An 18,197-nucleotide genomic window follows, 5' to 3' on the forward strand; every position below is an offset into this window, starting at 1 on the left:
CTGGCCACGTTCCACAAAGCGATCTTAGCGCTATGATAGTCATAAGCCTATGTTAAAGTACTGGAGATATGATCATCTTAGCTCTAAGATCGCTTTAAGGAACGGGAGCCTGGTCTACAAAAACTGCATCTCACCTCATGAGATGCTGCTTCCAGATCTGCCTCTGCCCAGAGTGTGTCCTGGAACTTGTTGTCGAAGCGGATGAACTTCTGGAAGAGTCCATACAGCTGACTCAGCAAATCAAGTTCCTGTAGACACAGAAGAGGCCATCATATTCCAGCATGCACAAAGACCTTAGTGTATGCACTTACATTTCCCTGTGAGGACAGTGCCGTAGATCCTTCTCATGTCATCATTCATGTTCGCTACTCAGTTCCATGTCTTAAGCACATGTTCTACAAGGGTCATGCTTTGACAATATCATAGTCACATCGTAACTTGACCATGGCCCTCAACTCATTATTGCATAAACTGACATATTTCTTCTGTTTCCTGGAGTGTTTACATGATTCTGAAAGTCAGTGATCTCAACAGCGGGTTAAAGCGCAAGCCAAAGCAAACCTGTTGAATGTGAATGTCAGTGTTTACATCATTTCAAGAATACAGTCCCATGAGGAACGTACGAACATCAAATGTCTTGTCCAATGGAACAGCAGTATATTGTGTAAACCTCACATTGAAACAACATCTCCACCAAGGTGATTGCGCATATGAACAAGGGATGCAAGACAAGTGCCTACCTCTCCGGTGCGGTCCAGCTCGGGGAACGGTTTACAAGCAATTCCAAACAGCTTGGACACGGAGTCGAGAGTCCTGCGTTTAGCATCATACTGTGTGTATCTATGCTGGAAGTCCTGGAGACGAGACACGGCCTCTGAGGGAGGGATCCCTGGCACTGCAGGACCCTGGGCGTCAAATGCATTGCGGAACTGGATCACTTCCACGACGAAGGTCTGGAGGAAAACATACAGTGTCATGAAGACCAATAGCTGTTTTGAAGAACAGGTTTAGTTTAGGAAAATAATACTTGGAATCTTTATTCTAACAAACACAACATATATCAAAATTCATATCAACTGCAAGAGAACAAAAAGAAGCTGAACAATGAAGAAATATTTTACACTTAAACTGCATTAAAGTAAATGCTCCAACAATATTATAATCACCAAGGAAGTACTTGAAATGAAAAGAATATTTTGACACTTTCATATCTGACTCAGCGTTAGAAATTGGCACTTGTACTGTAGTCCTTACCAAACTGCCCAATTGTAAAGGTATCCTAAGGACTAGTAGAAATTCGCCCATTTTAAGGGTTTTGCTATATGTTATCATTATAAGGACTACTGGACAAAAACTGTTAGTTTCTAACCCTGTGACTTATTCCATATTATGTCTATGTATTATTATTATTGACTCAAACACTATGTATACACAGTGTGCATGTAGACCCTGTGTTGGAAGCTTACACTACAGGAAGTGACAAGAGTTACCTACCTTGACCTGCTTGTCCAGCTCCTGCTCGAAGGCTCCACCTCTCTCCTTGAGCAGGACTTCTCGCACCTCATCTGCCAAATCCACCATCTCCTGCCACTTGATCCTGAGCTGATCAACTTCCTCAACCTCGGCCCTCGGCAACCTCAGCTCAAACTCCCTGATATGGTATCATATACATGTGTTCAAGACAATTTTCTTGAAATAACAATGACCATGATTACTGATTGTCACAAAATGCCCATCACAGTAACAATTCTAATGAACACATGGTGCTTCAACAAAGTAGCATTATATACACAAATATACAGTGAGTGGCCCTGCTCAAAACAGTATTTCAGTTATATCATGTTCTGTAGTTTAAAATGGGAGGAGAGGTGGTCGGGTAGCCTAGTGGTTAAAGCGTTCACTCATCACACCAAAGACCCGGGTTCGATTCCCAACATGGGTATAATGAGTGAAGCCCAATTCTGGTGTCCCCCGCAGTGATATTGCTGGAATATTGCTAATAGCTCACTCACTCACTAAAATGGGAGGACATCTCAAAATGACACAGGCAGGGTTCACTTATGTTCTGACAAAGGCCCCTTATGTGCAAATTTCAAATATTCCATACAGCACAATGTAAAACGCCCCATTGTATTTGAAAATGTGGGCCTTTTTTCACATTTAGGGGCTAAAAGCACCACCCTAGAATTATCCCTGCACAGGTCAATTGGTGAAACCCACGATTATGATGCTGACAGGCAAAAAATCACCACCAGGGCCAATCTGGTGATAAACAAACAATCAGTGGATCTCGGCACAACTCAGGGCCCATGCCCCAAGAGAAAGATTAAAAAAAGGACGGTGTAAAGATTTACCCATGTGGCCAAGCCCTAATTTCATCAGTCCCTACATCACATCTCTGTGTAGCCTCACTACAGGGACACAGCCCAATCTGCCTGAAGTGTTTGCCCAGTAAGTGTAAGAGCCTACCTTAGTTTGGCATACATGGTCTCTATGGGGAGGTAGATGCCATCGATCTTGTTCTCCATGTCACGCAGCTCCTCCAGGAGAACGAGGGCACTGTTGAGCTGGTCCAGACTCTGCACATGATTCTCCAGCCTACCCTTCACGTTCAGGCGGTAACTCACAGCTGCATCCAGCTTTTTCTGAATCACAAATACCCTCACTTAGCGCAACCAGGAATCTCAAAAACATGTTATGGATCCTTTCATGATCATCACGATTCATTACAAGTAAGCAAAATGTCAATAGAAAAAAATCAGACAGTGTGAAAAGTATCTGCAGGTCAAATGAAGAATGTTCATTTTGAAAAGATTACAGCTGTATTTACAAAACAAAGTTTATTACTTTTTGGATTTCGAGAATCTGAGTCTCAGTGAGGATGTTATTTTCACAAATGACACTCAGTTCTTCAAATAATATATATCTCTCCCACTGGTTATGCAAGCTCTTCGACACCCTCTCTGTCTGTTGTATATTTTCAAATGCATGCTGCAAGGAGTTTCATAGTTTGCTGATTTTAGTTTGTTGTTTAAAGCATTACTGAGCAATATTTCAGCTGTATGACTGTGTGGCCTGCCAATAATCAAGTGACTGATGCTATAACTGACATCCCACACCGCAGGGTTACAATGAGAGGTTATCAACCAAGTCACTGGGTCAGACCATCAGATCCACCCTCTTATCACCAGCATAGGTTGCTGAGGCCCTATTCTACACCGGAATCCAAACAGGCTATTTGATTCCTCATAGAATTGTTGACAAAATGTGACAGAAATTACATGTCTTTAATCAAGCATACCTTGGCCTCTTCATGCAACACAGAAGCAAACTTTGTCTTCCAAGCCATGGCAAACCCATGTAACGCATCCTTGATGGGATCTGTATGTAGACAGATTGGCCCTATAGGCAGACTGTTGGGGATCCCCAGGACCTTTTTCTCAACATACAGGAACCTCTCCACCTCCCTCTTGATGGCCAACATGCCGGGGTCAGCAGAGATGAACTCGTTGAAGTTGCCATGCATGTCGTCTTTCCACAGGAAGTTGTAATAGCTGAAGTGGAACAGGTGTTTGTTGATCTGGGTCTGCATCTCTGGAAGAAAAGATCAGATTATGATGAGCATCCCATACAGTAACCTACGGTTATAACAAACTCAAAGGCACCACTAATTTTAGTTCGTAATAACCGTAGTTCGTTATAAGCATATAAACAGATATATACAACAAATAGCCGCGACTAAAATATAAGTCTGTTACATTGGTCAGTTCGTTATATGCATGTTTGTTATAAACGTAGTTTATTGTAACTACATTTTCTTAGGTGTTATACAAGAACATTTGAGTCTATAGCCTTGAGTTGTCCTACATGTCTTTGGAAGATTTCCTTATATCCATATACTATTATCAGCTTAGCTTTAAAAGTACATAACTGAAATCAGTAGTATTAGACTTGAACAAAACTGGCGGCTCTATTCTGCAGATCTTTAAGGAGATACTACCCACCATCGATGACGTTGGAGAGCTGAGCCTGTAGGTCCTGGATGATCTCATCCCCCATCACCATGTTGTAGAAGGACTCTTCCGATGTCGTACACAGCCACGCGATGTCTGGAAACACAGGGCATCAGTTATGTCCAGACCCCAATACAGTTCCAATGTTACTTACACCTTCAGTCTTCTATTGATGTATTACAAGGACAAAATCAAGAGGAGAGGCATTTACAGAGGTCTACTTTTAACAACAGTACTGTCTTGATTTCCATCTAAATGAACAATTAATACATGCCTATTATTAACTACTGTCTAGATAATGTGGTAAAACACTGATTGTCTGGAATGTCACTCAAAGTACACCCTAAGTGCAACCACTCTGTGTGACCCCTATGTTTTGTTTCATGTTGTTTAACGCCATATTCAGCAATATTCAAGCTATATGACAGCGGTCTGCAGATAATCAAGTTTGGACCAGATAATCCAGAGATTGACATCATGAGCATCGATCCACACAACTGACGTGAATCAACCACATCAGTGAGCCTGACCACCCAGTCCCGCTAGTCCAGAACACTGCTCCACTGACCACTGTTGGCCTCTGTGATGGCCGATGACACGTCCTGGATGGCCTTCTGCACCACGTCCAGTGTGGGCTCCACGATGATGTTGGGGATACTGAACTTGATCAGAACCTGGAATCTGCAACACATCACCATGACAGTAGTCTCTTTACTTCATAACATTCATTACGCATAGTTAGACTTGATGCACACAAACCACACATAAGAAATTCTATTGTGAATACAGTCGAAACAAGTTAGACATTTGAACGTAGCTTCACTGATGACCAACACAAAAGGCAAGGTACGACAATATTGTTTGTTGTTTAACGCCGCACTCAGCAATATTCCAGCTATATGATAGCGGTCTGTAAATAATCGAGTCTGGACCAAACAATCCAGTGATTGATATCATGAGCATACATCCACGCATTTGGGATACGATGTAAGCGAGCCTGACCACCCGATCTCATTAGTCGGAATATTGCTAAAATCAGCATAAACCATACTCACTATATTGAGAGAGAAGAAAACCTTCACATATTAGTCGTGTCTACTAGTCCAAGGGATACCTTAGCCTTTATGAATTATGGTTGGGAGGATAGGAATAATGCCAGTTGACAATGCTGTTTATGCTTGTAAAATGTAAGGGAAAGTTGGACCAACACAAGAGAAATCTTACTGTAGATGTGTGATGTCACTGGCTGATTCTCCACTCCAGGACATATTAGACAGCATGGACATAGTGGTGATGGGCCGGTCAGAGGCAGCAGACAGTGCTCGGCTCCTGGGTGTGTGATGACCACTGTGCATCCTGGGGGAGGGACTCCGTCCCCCATCACTGGAGTACTGGGACATGGGGGACAGGGCCCGCACTACTTCTCCAGTGCAACCTGATGCCTCGGCCAACATGGCCAGAGATTTACTTGTGGCTGTGAGGACAGACCTGAACACCTTGTCTCTGTAGTAACCTGGAGGACGAGAGTGTGTGTCAGGAACAATCATCACAAAAGTTTGTCTACAGAAGTAGCTATGGTTATTTAGTGAGTCTTCCAATAAGAAAAACAGATACTATCACCATTATTATACTCCCAATGTTTTTAATTTGTTTTAGCCAAAAGCATAGTTCTACATAACTTGTTTAAGTGGCATTTAGAAGTTGGCGTGCTGAACAAGAGACATTGTTCTACACAGTTCGGTATTTATACTGACACAATTATCACATCACTTGCTTGATAATGGTGTTAGTATCTACACCGATAGGTCAAATTCATTGTAATAAAGAATTTGCCATATTCATAGAACTATCTCACTTGTTCATAGTTCTACAAGATAACAACATTGATCCTCAAATGTTTTGCATGAAACCAATCAATTCTTGGAGTGAAAAGTAACAGCTAATAAGAATACTTCAAGATTGTCTTGATAAGTCAGATGAAGATGAGAGGGTTACAATGTGCAGGACATGACTGACTGAGTGCCATCAAGCCCTAACAACATAGATTGTTGCTGATGCTGTCAACCACTGGTTGGTCAAGACTCGCATATTTACCCAGCAATGATTTACACCCTTGGGGTACAATGGCACACCATCACTGGCCACTGACATTGTGAACACCAAATACTCATATTAGTCAGTACTCACGACAAGCATGGGAAAGTGTATATGACTGGAGCCTCCTACCTAAAGTTCTGTGACTGGAGCCTCCTACCTATAAGTTCTATGACTGGAGCCTCCTACCTATAAGTTCTGTGACTGGAGCCTCCTACCTATAAGTTCTATGACTGGAGCCTCCTACCTATAAGTTCTCTGACTGGAGCCTCCCATCTATAACTTCTGTGACTGGAGCCTCCTACCTATAAGTTCTATGACTGGAGCCTCCTACCTATAAGTACTATGACTGGAGCCTCCTACCTTAAAGTACTATGACTGGAGCCTCCTATCTATAACTTCTGTGACTGGAGCCTCCTACCTATAAGTTCTATGACTGGAGCCTCCTACCTATAAGTACTATGACTGGAGCCTCCTACCTTAAAGTACTATGACTGGAGCCTCCTACCTATAAATTCTATGAATGGAGCCTTCTACCTTTAAGTTCTATGACTGGAGCCTCCTACCTATAAGTTCTATGACTAGAGCCTCCTCCTCCATGGCCTTCTGTTTCTCTCTCTGCACCTCACCATCGTCCACCATCAAGGTCAGCTTCCTTTCCTTGACCGATTTGTGGTCAGACTGCACACAGAACAGATGCATCATGCACTCAGCTTGGTCAAGCACTGAATCCCACAGCTTGCAACTGATGCTCACACAGAGAACACAATCAGTGCCACAGCACAAAATGACTATTTTTATCATGCTCATTCATGTCACACAACATAAAACATAGCAGTTATCAATTCCAGAGATCGAGTTATTTTGAAAGTGAACATGAATTCAAATGTATCATTTTACATGAAGGATTAATATTTTGTGTTCATCATTCTTTGTCAGATCAGAAAGTACATAAGCGTTTCAATTCAATTCCTGTTACCCAATTCTTTCAACAAATATTCATACATATGAAGTTGATTCAGATATGGAAATCCATATGTCATATTTGACATGTTTCATTTTTGAAGTTGTAGTGAAATATTTAAATAAGGTTAGTGAGTGATTGAATGTGTGAGTGAGAGAGTTGTGTTTAACACCCCTTTGAACAGTGTTCCAGTTATATCACGGCGTGTCAGGTTAATGTGGGAGGAAAGACCGACATGTTGCAAGTCTCAGACGTTTACCACTTTAGTGAAACCAGATATGGCGCTGACAAACCTGAAAACATAATTGGGGAGAACCCGGCATTCGAACCCACAATCATAGGTTTCTGGCGTGCCCAAGGGACACAACTCTGCATAGTAAACTGAAGCACCTTAGACAACTGGGCAACCCGTGCCACCATTTACTCAAGGACCACATGTGTACACCACTTGTTTGTTAATCACTCAACAAAACATGTAAGGACAAAAAATACAGGTTAATAATTAAAAACAAAATAGTTTTGGGACCCATTAATGAGACTCATGACAATACAAGTAACAGTTAATCACCAGTGACAGCCATGATGACAAATGATGAAGACAGACAGACACAGACCATTTCATGAATCCTTGAGAGACATGTTGATCTGGAGCGAGCGAGTGAGTATGTTTTTACGCCGCTTTTAGCAATATTCCAGCAATATCATGGCGGGGGACACCAGAAATGGGCTTCACACATTGTACCCATGTCGGGAATCGAACCATGGTCTTCGGTTTGACGAGTGTACGCTTTAACCACTAGGCTACCCGACCGCCCCTGTTGATCTGGAGATTAAAACATTAATGGTCAAGGTAGGATAAAGACCTTTTTTGTTCTACTGTAAATGTTACACTTTAATTTCAGAAAAACTTAAGTATTACAATAATGCAAATCGTATTGTGACTCAAGTAGGACATTTTATATTAATGTGTGAGGCATGTACATTGTGACATCTCTATTTAATTTACATAATCATACAGTTGTATACTCTCCAGGGAGCTGAGAATGAAAATCATGTGCACACTTCTCCTTTAAACAGAGGTAATAATACAGCTCTTGACAATGCTTTAGGGGTGGATTTGGGGGATCATAAATATGCACATTACTATTATGATAAATGATTATCAACATGCCTCTCAATAACTGAACATGAACATCACACACACAAACTGCTTTGTTAGTAAAACCGTGAACACACAAACGCTTCCTACAGTCTTATGCAAGTTCTTGTCGACTGCCTTAGCTCTCAATGTCCGAAGTTTGGACTGGATGGCCGCCTTGGCCAGGGCAATGGTTCTCAAATTTAAACTATATTCCTGAAAGAATAAACACTTTGGGTTCCAATGGCTGTTTCATTACATTCGATATTGTACTTACCTTCATACCAATAACTCGGTAATTATCATATCTGGCATTTTGAAACTATAATATTTTTCTTTAATCTTAATTGGTCACAATACCCCAATATTTCAAAGATAAACGAAAACATAAGCCAAAAGTACTACAAATACCTACATGCAGCATACGACAAATAGTATTTGCTTGAAAGAAACTAATATTAATGTGCCTCAGTAATGTACTTTTAAAAGCAAAAAAACATTCTCTCTCGGGTTGACAAAGGTCTCCCATTTCAACTGTAAACAATTAGATGCAAGAGATCAAATAATATTTTTCAACATTATTCTACAGGCTAGAACCTACTTCCCTACAAACGCCCTAGGCTTCAAATGGGTATTAAATACTGAACAAAAAAACATAAGGATCAAAAATATTTTGGGGATAATTTTTTTAAGAGAAGACTGAGCTCTCAATTTTTATAAAAATATCCTGAAACATATCCTTAACTTTTTGGTACAGTATATATGTCAAAAGCATAATTCTTCACATTCACCACCAGTACAACATGCTCAGTACATCATCCATCCATGACATCGCAAAACTTTCAAGCCAAAAACACTTTCATACATTCACCATATCCAACAATATGAAAAATGTGACCATAAAACAGTAATGAACTGAAAACAAACCTCTACCAAACATGATATTATGACCTTTGACCCCAATATTAACATATGTCTCCATCACCAATGCACTTAGCTGACCTTCACCTTGCGTGTTGTGAGAAGGTTGGCTACATTCTGCAGGCCCTCCAACACAGTGGACACGTAGCTCTGGAGCTGCTGGGACCGCTCATCAATACTGTCTAGCATGGCACTGCGGAACTCTTCCGGTGGCTGAAACATACAGAATGAATAGGGCTGAAACATACAGAATGAATAGGGCTGAAACATACAGAATGAATAGGGCTGAAACATACAGAATGAATAGGGCTGAAACATACAGAATGAATAGGGCTGACACATACAGAATGAATAGGGCTGAAACATACAGAATGAATAGGGCTGAAACATACAGAATGAATAGGGCTGAAACATACAGAATGAATAGGGCTGACACATACAGAATGAATAGGGCTGAAATATACAGAATGAATAGGGCTGAAACATACAGAATGAATAGGGCTGAAACATACAGAATGAATAGGGCTGACACATACAGAATGAATAGGGCTGAAATATACAGAATGAATAGGGCTGAAACATACAGAATGAATAGGGCTGAACATTCAGAAGATACAGGGCTGAAACATACTGAACAAATTGGGCTGAACATACAGAATAAATAGGGCTGAAACATACAGAATGAATCGGGCTGAAACATACAGAATGAATAGGGCTGAAACATACAGAACAAAAAAGGCTTAAACGATACATGTTGTAACTTGAAACCCTTTTACCCTGAACCCCCTTCATCCAGAACCCTGCTTCCCGGACGGTCATATTGATACTGGACCACTCATGATGCACAGATACTTGGGGGAACTACCAAAGCTTTGGCACACAAGATTTCTACTCTATTCATTAATATTAGTAGTATCTTTCAACGTTCATGTTTCAGAACCTTAACATAGACTTGCAAGTCAGTGATCCTATTGTCTCTGGAAAGAGCAAGAAAATACAAGCTAACCCTCCCCTACTGAGTCAGCTCATGTCTGCCGTGAGAGACTGAGTATTTCATTGGAATTATCTGAAAGTAGAAATGGGAACTGACCCATGTCCTTGAGAAGGCCATGTCCACGTCAAACAGGTAGAAGTCATTGATGGTGCTGATGATACCGGTGACCTTTGTGTCCATCAAGTCATTGACCTTCTCACCCAAGGTCTTCAGTTTCAGGGTTGCAGCATGGATCTGGTGCAGGAACGCATCTGGAACAGATCAGAGCATGTTTGAATAGAGACAGAACTGTTGTCAAACTAAATCATGGATGCCAGTGCCTTCAATGTGTCACTGTTCTGTACTATCAATATCTCCTATTCCACAACCAGTAGGTTATAAACATCATTTGTTGGGCACTGGTTGCGCTTTCCATACTTGGTATATTTATTTGCATCAATCATAATCCATCAAAGGGTCAGTCCACAAGAACATAGCAATTGCTGCATAAGCTGTGGTATGCCAAAATACACATCACCAACACCAATGGAACGTACAACACTAGAGTGAGTGAGTGAGTATGGTTTTACGCCGCTTTTAGCAATATTCCAGCAATATCAAGGCGGGGGACACCAGAAATGGGCTTCACACATTGTACCCATGTCGGGAATCGAACCCGGGTTTTCAGCGTAACGAGCGAACGTTTTAACCACTAGGCTACCCGATCGACCCTACAACACTAGAAAAACAGTTACCCTGTACCTTGTTCCACAAAGTGATCTTAATGCTACATCTATCTTAACTCACATACTCTAAAAACAAAACATATGATAGTCGTTGTCCTAAGATCGCGTTGAGGAACAGGACCCTGAACGTACATAATAAATCACGCAGAATGTTTATCTCCATTCTACCAACACTAAATACAATGTGAACATCATCAGTTTGTTCGGCACTGAATGGATTTCCAAAACTGGCATATTTATTTGCACCAATTATCAATCATAACCCATCAAACGGTAAGTCCACAAGAATGTAGGTATTGCCACATGGTGTGTGGATCATAAGACGGCTGTGTGGAACAGGGCCATGCACTAGGGCTGGGACGAGTCCAAATATACTACCCGGGTACCCGACCCCCTATGACCTGAACCTAAGTCTCAAGAGTTGGGAAGAAATTGTCTGATTGGTAATTGTTTTACCGCAGCCCTGGCTAAAACTATTTAGATACATATATCAAACAATCAGATCATGCGTTCACTGAAGTTGACTGAAGCTTTGTCATTACTCACACATATACAAGTCAAAAGGAATGTGTGCATCATCAGAAAGAAATGCGAACATTAGCGACTTGTAGTATAACCACTGAGCTATAGTGAGTTTTTGTCATTAAACAATATATCACGTAACAAACCACGGGTCCAGGTAGTCCTGTGGGTACCCGGGTCTTACTCAGGACCCACCCGACCCGAGTACCCGAGTTACCCGTCCCAGCCCTACCATGAACCTACAGAAACTCTTCAACATGTGTTCTCCTTACCGATGTTCATGCTGTTCCACGCAAGGGTGCTGAGTCCCGGCTGCAGCTGCTGCTTCACGTGCTCCATGTGTGGCACAAACAGCTGGCGGAGGGAGTCGGGGATGGAGCTGCACACAGCTCGGTAGTCGGCCAGCACCAGCTCCAGGTGACTCTTGTAGCTCTTGAACCTGCCCTCCTGCTGCATAATGCTGTGGGCGGACTCCGGGATCTGGATGCCCAGCCGAGTCAGCCACTTGGCCTCATGGATCAGCTCCAGAACTCTGCAACAAGCAGTGTCACATTAACATCAAAATTACCCACTAGCCCAAAGTCCAAGTCAGGTAACATTCTGTTCACTCTAAGCTCAGCTAATAATAGTTTGTATGATAACCCTAAATTCAACTGAAAATGAAGTAATAATGATGGGTGATTGTTTCATCAAGACATGTACAATAATATTGACAAAGTTCAAACCATCATTTCAAGAGGGTTTCAAAATAGTACTCACTTTTCATCTGCATTGACAACAATTTCTCCATTAATGGGGTGATGTACAAACAGAGTGGCCCGTAGGCCAGCCCGGGCCTGGTCAATCTGGTTCTTCCACTGGGTGAACCACAGACTCTCAAATGTGACCAGGGCAGTGGCCAGTCGGTTGTAGATCCTCACAATGCGCCCAAAGTCTGATAGCTGAGACACCGACTTGTTGTCTCGGAACACCTTCATGGGGTCCTCTATCCGCTTAAGCAGCTGCCGTGACCAGTAGATGGCGCCAGCAGATGGCGGAGCGTTGCGGACAGTCTGGGGGTGGTTCTGGACAAGAAGTATTTATAGTTTTATATTGAGTTGAATGGTCTTTAGGACAAAACAGCAGGACTTAATAAAACAAGGGGCTTCATAAGAAGGATCTGACCACTTGAGTCAGTGAATGAGTCATTGGGTGAGTGATTGTTTAATGACTCAGTCAGCAAATATTTCGGTCAAATCATTATACCTAAAAATATTCTATCAAAAAGTCTATCAAACCAGTGGTTGATAGCATCTGTAATAATGACTGATGTAAGTTATCCTAAAACAAGAGTCATCCGAACATGACAAATCCTCCTGGCCCCAACAATAGTAAAAGGCACATGGAAGGGTCACTGTTGAGAGCCTTCAGTCATATCACAGCAAATTAGCTTAATATTAGAGGAAAGTCCAAAGACGTTTAGGTTATAGATGCTTTCCATTTAGTGAAACACAGAATCACAAATACAGCACTGACAGGCCAAGGATCATATTCAAGGCATATTAAAATATATGACCAGTGGATGCTGCCATTGTGAAGGGACACATCTCTTCACAGGAAGTTCCATCCTGAGATCACAGGGCCTGTCCTACATAATTATATAATCAGCACTGATGGTCAAAAAGGATAATATCCGGTATTCAGTTTTTGAAATCCAATAAATTACCAGGCTGCCATCAGGACCCACAAACTTTAGAAGCTGCAGGCCCTGACTCAACTCTTCAGGTCCTCATTTACAAATTAGGCAGCTGCTTATAGCAAAACAAAAATTGACACGTCAATTTACTGCAGGCAATAGGGACCCATACAGATTTGAAACTATGGGCCCGATATGAGATCTCCCTGCCACGGACCTACGGGCCGACGCTTATTTCAAACACTGACATATCTACTTCAGATTCATGTTGAAAATCATTAAGGTATTTTAACATAGACAACATGAAACTAAAAATACACTTGTTAAGAAACATGCCTTGTTGTTTTCATATATCTTGTGTACTTCCTCCAGATCTGTTTCATACCAGTTGAAGATCTCCACAAACTTCTCGGCGATCACCCCTCGGACTCCAGATCGGCTCTGAACTGGCCAGAATCTGTGGCAGACAAACAGTTCACTGGGTCACAATACAGGCTAACACAAGCATGCTAGTTATCAATACAACAAACAGTGTGTGACTTTAGCCGCTAGTCAGAAGTCAGAGTCTTGTAAAACTTCTTTTGGTCTAGTAAGTATTGCTTATAAAAGTTCATACATTAACACTAAGATCTACTGAAATTGATGTCAAGTGAGAGGTTCGGGCTAGTAGACCCGTAAGTTCTTGGTACAGACTGCATACACTGACAAACACCATGAAGACATGCATATTTTTCCTTGATGTTCAAAACAAATACAAAAATTGTTTGCCAGGAAAGTAAAGAGGATACTTTAAACAAATTGGTGAGCATCTGTGATACTGCAAGGGAGGAAGGCCATGACCACAAGACATATTTGAAAGGGATAGTAAGCCATGTTTAAAGCTGCCTTTAAACTCTTCAGTTACATCACAGTGCATCAGACAATGATGGCGCCGAGTCGAAAGTTGTGCATGTCACATGCATTACAAGTGTGGGAATTGTGCAGGCCGACCATGAGAGTTCATCTGGCTTTCAAACACCTCACACTTAAAAATTAAAGCAACCACTGGGCTACCTAGACCAAGAGAGGATTTTGTTGTACTTGATATCATTTATGTTTTTTCAGAGTTTAATGTCACACTCGGCAATATCCCAGCAACATAAATTGTAAATTATTGTGCCTTGACCAGATAAACTGAACAGACCAGTGTCTGATGATATTATGAACAATGATCCCCACCATGAGGTATCATGACATGCAAACAACCACATCACCAAGTACGACCAGTAGGGCTGGGACGGATACCTCAGGTACTTGGGTACCATGACATGCAAACAACTGCATCACCAAGCATGACCAGTAGGGCTGGAATGGATACCTCGAGTACTCGGGTACCATGACATGCAAACAACCACATCACCAAACATGACCAGTAGGGCCGGGACGGATACCTCGGGTACTTGGGTACCATGACATGCAAACAACCACATCACCAAGCATGACCAGTAGGGCCGGGACGGATACCTCGGGTACTTGGGTACCATGCGTGCAAACAACCAGATCACCAAGCATGACCAGTAGGGCCGGGACGGATACCTTGGGTACTTGGGTACCATGCGTGCAAACAACCACATCACCAAGCATGACCAGCAGGGTAGGTAGGGGTAACTCAGGTACTCAGGTCAGGTGGGTCCTGAGTAGGACCCAGGTACCCACACGACTAGCCAGACCCATGGTTAGTCACGTGATATATTGTTTAATGAGATTATCAGCAAAATTCCACGCTTACACTACAAGTCGCTTATGTTTGCAATTCTTTCTGAATATGCAAGAATTTATTCTGAATTTTACTTGTTTGAGTAAGGATAACAGGCCTATCATCTACAGTGTATGCATGATAAGCTCGTTTCATACATGCATTTAAATAGTTTTTGCCATGGCTGTTGTAAAATAGTACCCATTCAGACATTTTGTACCAAACTCTTGAGACCTATAGTATGTGCCCAGGTATTAGGGTGTCAGTTACCCAGGGTGTACATTTTGACTCATCCGAGCCCTAATGACAACCAGCCTTAGGAAAGCATACGTTACAAGAGGGTTACTTCTAAGCCAGAACCCTATGGGGTCCCTGATATGTCAATCAATACTGGTGTATGTATTGTGGAGGCCCACCTTGTGATGACATCCAGCCCCTGCTGTGTCTTCATCTTCCTCATGAACACAGCATGAAGGTATGCTGCCAAGAAGCTCTCCAGGTCCTTGACAATGTCCTGGAACCTGGAGTAGTGGTCCTCAAACTTGTCCTTGTCCTGCAGAACACACATACCATCAGCTAGTGCAAATTACTTTCAAATATTAAGTTTAAACACTTTTAATGTATGGTAAGATTTGCTTTGAAGTGAAAGTCAGACCACTGTAAGTGAAGAAGTTGTTGAAACTGACCTTGGACTCCACATCTAACATGGTCTTTGTGGTGACATTTTCACTCATGGCTGTCCTCATCTTCTCCAGGTTCTCCTCTACAATGTAAGCTATACTTGGTCCTTCGTCCTCCTCATCCTCTGGGTAGTATTGTCCTGAAATACAGGAGAAGTTAAACACTGGACATAGAGAAGGGAAATCTTTTCCTCTTATACAATACATCTCTATGTGAAGATCAAACCCTCCAAAGGAGGTCACGTGAAATTTGACTGCCCAATCTAAATGAAGGATGCAATCAGACATCAGCTCTCTAAAATGACATGGATTCATTTTTTAACGACCTCAATTCGGAAATGTTGATCTTTACAAAGGAAAACCATTTTGGATGCAGATGCCCTGGTAATCAGAAGCATGAAATATACCCCACCGTAAGAAATTGGCACTAGTAGTCTGTGCCAAGCTGCCCAATAATTAAGGTACCATAAGGACAAGTAAAAATGTTGCCCTTTTTAAGGGTTTGGCTATATATTATCATTAGGACTAATGGACTAAAACTGTTAGTTTCTATTGCTGTATCCACAACAACATACATGTCATAGCATGACATTTATTATTTCCATTCAGTAGTAGCCATTCATATTCATTTTCCAGACACAGTTATGCTGCTCTGAATGCAGAACTCACTCAAACCAAGAATTCTTAAGCCTCAACGCTGGCTGGCTATGTTCACCTGATAAAACCTACTATAGAGGGTTTGTCAGACTTTCAAGCACAGAGGTGTTGTCTCTGAGCACAGACTTAACTCTTCAGGCCCTCATTTAAAACAAATGGAGGTCATTGTGACGAATAAATCTGCACGTAAAACTACTGTAAGCCTTAAGGACCCATACAAATTTGAAACTACAGGCCTGACAGACGATCTACCTGCCACATGCCTAAAGCAGTCGCTTATTCCACTCACTGACTGGTATCATGTTTGTTTGTTGTTGAATGCCACACACTTAGCAATACTCCAGCTATATCATGATGGCAATAATCAAGTCTGAACCAGACAACCCAGTGAGCGATATTGTGAGCAACGATCCATACTGTTAGGGTACGATGACACTATGGCTGGGTCCAGTCCACATTTGCTACCCAGGTACCCTACCCCCTATTAGCCGACCCTACCCGGGTACCCGCTGTAGGTCTCAAGAGATGTCCGATTGGGAATAGTTTAACTGTACTCCTGTCAAAATACATTTAGATACACGTATAAACCGATCTGGTCATGCATACACTGAAGTTGAGTGATGTTTTTATCGTTATGCAATCATATAAAGCAGAGGTCCGGAAAATTTAAAATCCCAATCGGACATTTGCATTTAGGCCACGCCCCCTTCAAATAGCGTATTTTAGTACGACTTTTCACACAGTACAAGTTTACGTATTCATAATATGATGAATTATGAATTGTTTCAATTTAAATTGTTTAATTCACCGGACAATTAATAACAAATAATATCATTTTAGATATACATGGAAAACATACGTTTGTTTCTATTATAATAACGATCTGTTAACGTAGCGAACGGTCTAATTAATATTCATGAGTTATATTCATGAGTCTCCTCAAGTGTCACACTCCGTCGCAGTGGTGACTCAGCATTACACCACTGCCACAGGCTAATTTGCTTATCACGTGACCGGACTTTTCTCTTGTTTGTAAACAAACGCGCTTTTTCAGAAATCAGTATAGAACGGAATAATGCAAGTATTTGGGGGCGCTTTACATATTGTTTTGCATAACTATATAGATATGCTACTACAACTGCGACAGTGAGTTGCATGACAATATATATTTATGCATCAAAGTGACCGTGTCGCTAGCTCTCCGTTGGGCTTCGATGACAGCACGTGGAGCCGTACAACCAATGTAAACATAGGATAACTACGCAAAAACAAGTAGATTTTTACGTATTTGCATACTTTCTCAATGAAAGTTAACCATTCTTTGACATTTGTTTATGAAAATGTGTAGACTTGGCAAACGTGAAACGGATGAAAAGCATATGCAATATCTTGAACGGACTGTGAAAGATGTGACGAATCGTCACATGGCGCTGGCCTGTGGCAGAGGTACTATGCTAGCTAGCTGCCGGCCGCATGGAACTCTGGGTAGGAGAGTGCTCAAGTGTACGCGTTGTAACATTTGGATCGAGACTATTATCCCATATTTGGTTATCACGTGACCTCACGGGAAAAGGGGTTTTTTTTAACAAAAGATTTTTTTTAAAACAAGACAGATAATTTAATCACAAATACTAAAATATCGTTGATAGCAATAGTTATTTGAATACTTTTTTTCATCTGTACTTAATTATTGACCATAAAAAAAATTGATATCGATCGTCCGAGAAAGCAAAATGGCGGTCAACCAAAATTCAATATACGACTAGCTACTGAAAACAATAAAATCTGCAAATCCTCATTGTATGTCAACCAAGTGAAAGTCGTGAGCCATGACTTACAAAATGATCGTCCAGATTTTGAGGGTTTGGCAGATCCGCTCGACTGATCTGCATCGGTTGACTGGCTATCATCACGCTTTCGCTACTTGTCTGAGGTTACGTATCGTAGCATTGTGAGGATAATGAGGTACATCGATGATGCAAGGTATTTACGTACAGTTGTAAACACCTTTCACTCAAATTAACAAGATGTTCTCAGTAATTAATCCTCGATTAATCAGTGTCAACTCAGTTTATTGCC

The 18,197-nt window shown here is 41.6% G+C and overlaps 1 protein-coding gene across 1 annotated transcript in view; it reads right to left on the reverse strand.

Moving 5' to 3' along the window:
- Positions 1 to 18,197, reverse strand: part of LOC139473769 (uncharacterized) — a 109,441-nt gene that overhangs the window by 82,076 nt on the left and 9,168 nt on the right. The window contains exons 10-25 of the mRNA XM_071256521.1: positions 15,468 to 15,601; positions 15,198 to 15,334; positions 13,383 to 13,503; positions 12,131 to 12,435; positions 11,644 to 11,903; positions 10,221 to 10,375; positions 9,218 to 9,343; positions 6,674 to 6,788; positions 5,238 to 5,526; positions 4,582 to 4,694; positions 4,005 to 4,109; positions 3,302 to 3,594; positions 2,470 to 2,645; positions 1,495 to 1,651; positions 741 to 953; positions 135 to 248 (exon numbers count right to left, since the gene is read on the reverse strand). Of these exons, the coding sequence (XP_071112622.1) occupies positions 135 to 248; positions 741 to 953; positions 1,495 to 1,651; positions 2,470 to 2,645; positions 3,302 to 3,594; positions 4,005 to 4,109; positions 4,582 to 4,694; positions 5,238 to 5,526; positions 6,674 to 6,788; positions 9,218 to 9,343; positions 10,221 to 10,375; positions 11,644 to 11,903; positions 12,131 to 12,435; positions 13,383 to 13,503; positions 15,198 to 15,334; positions 15,468 to 15,601 (2,813 nt within the window). The remainder of the gene's footprint in view (positions 1 to 134; positions 249 to 740; positions 954 to 1,494; positions 1,652 to 2,469; positions 2,646 to 3,301; positions 3,595 to 4,004; positions 4,110 to 4,581; positions 4,695 to 5,237; positions 5,527 to 6,673; positions 6,789 to 9,217; positions 9,344 to 10,220; positions 10,376 to 11,643; positions 11,904 to 12,130; positions 12,436 to 13,382; positions 13,504 to 15,197; positions 15,335 to 15,467; positions 15,602 to 18,197) is intronic.

This window comes from Haliotis cracherodii, unplaced genomic scaffold (genome assembly GCF_022045235.1).
Source record: "Haliotis cracherodii isolate W230 unplaced genomic scaffold, xgHalCrac1.p SCAF_3, whole genome shotgun sequence".
Lineage (NCBI taxonomy): Eukaryota > Metazoa > Mollusca > Gastropoda > Lepetellida > Haliotidae > Haliotis > Haliotis cracherodii.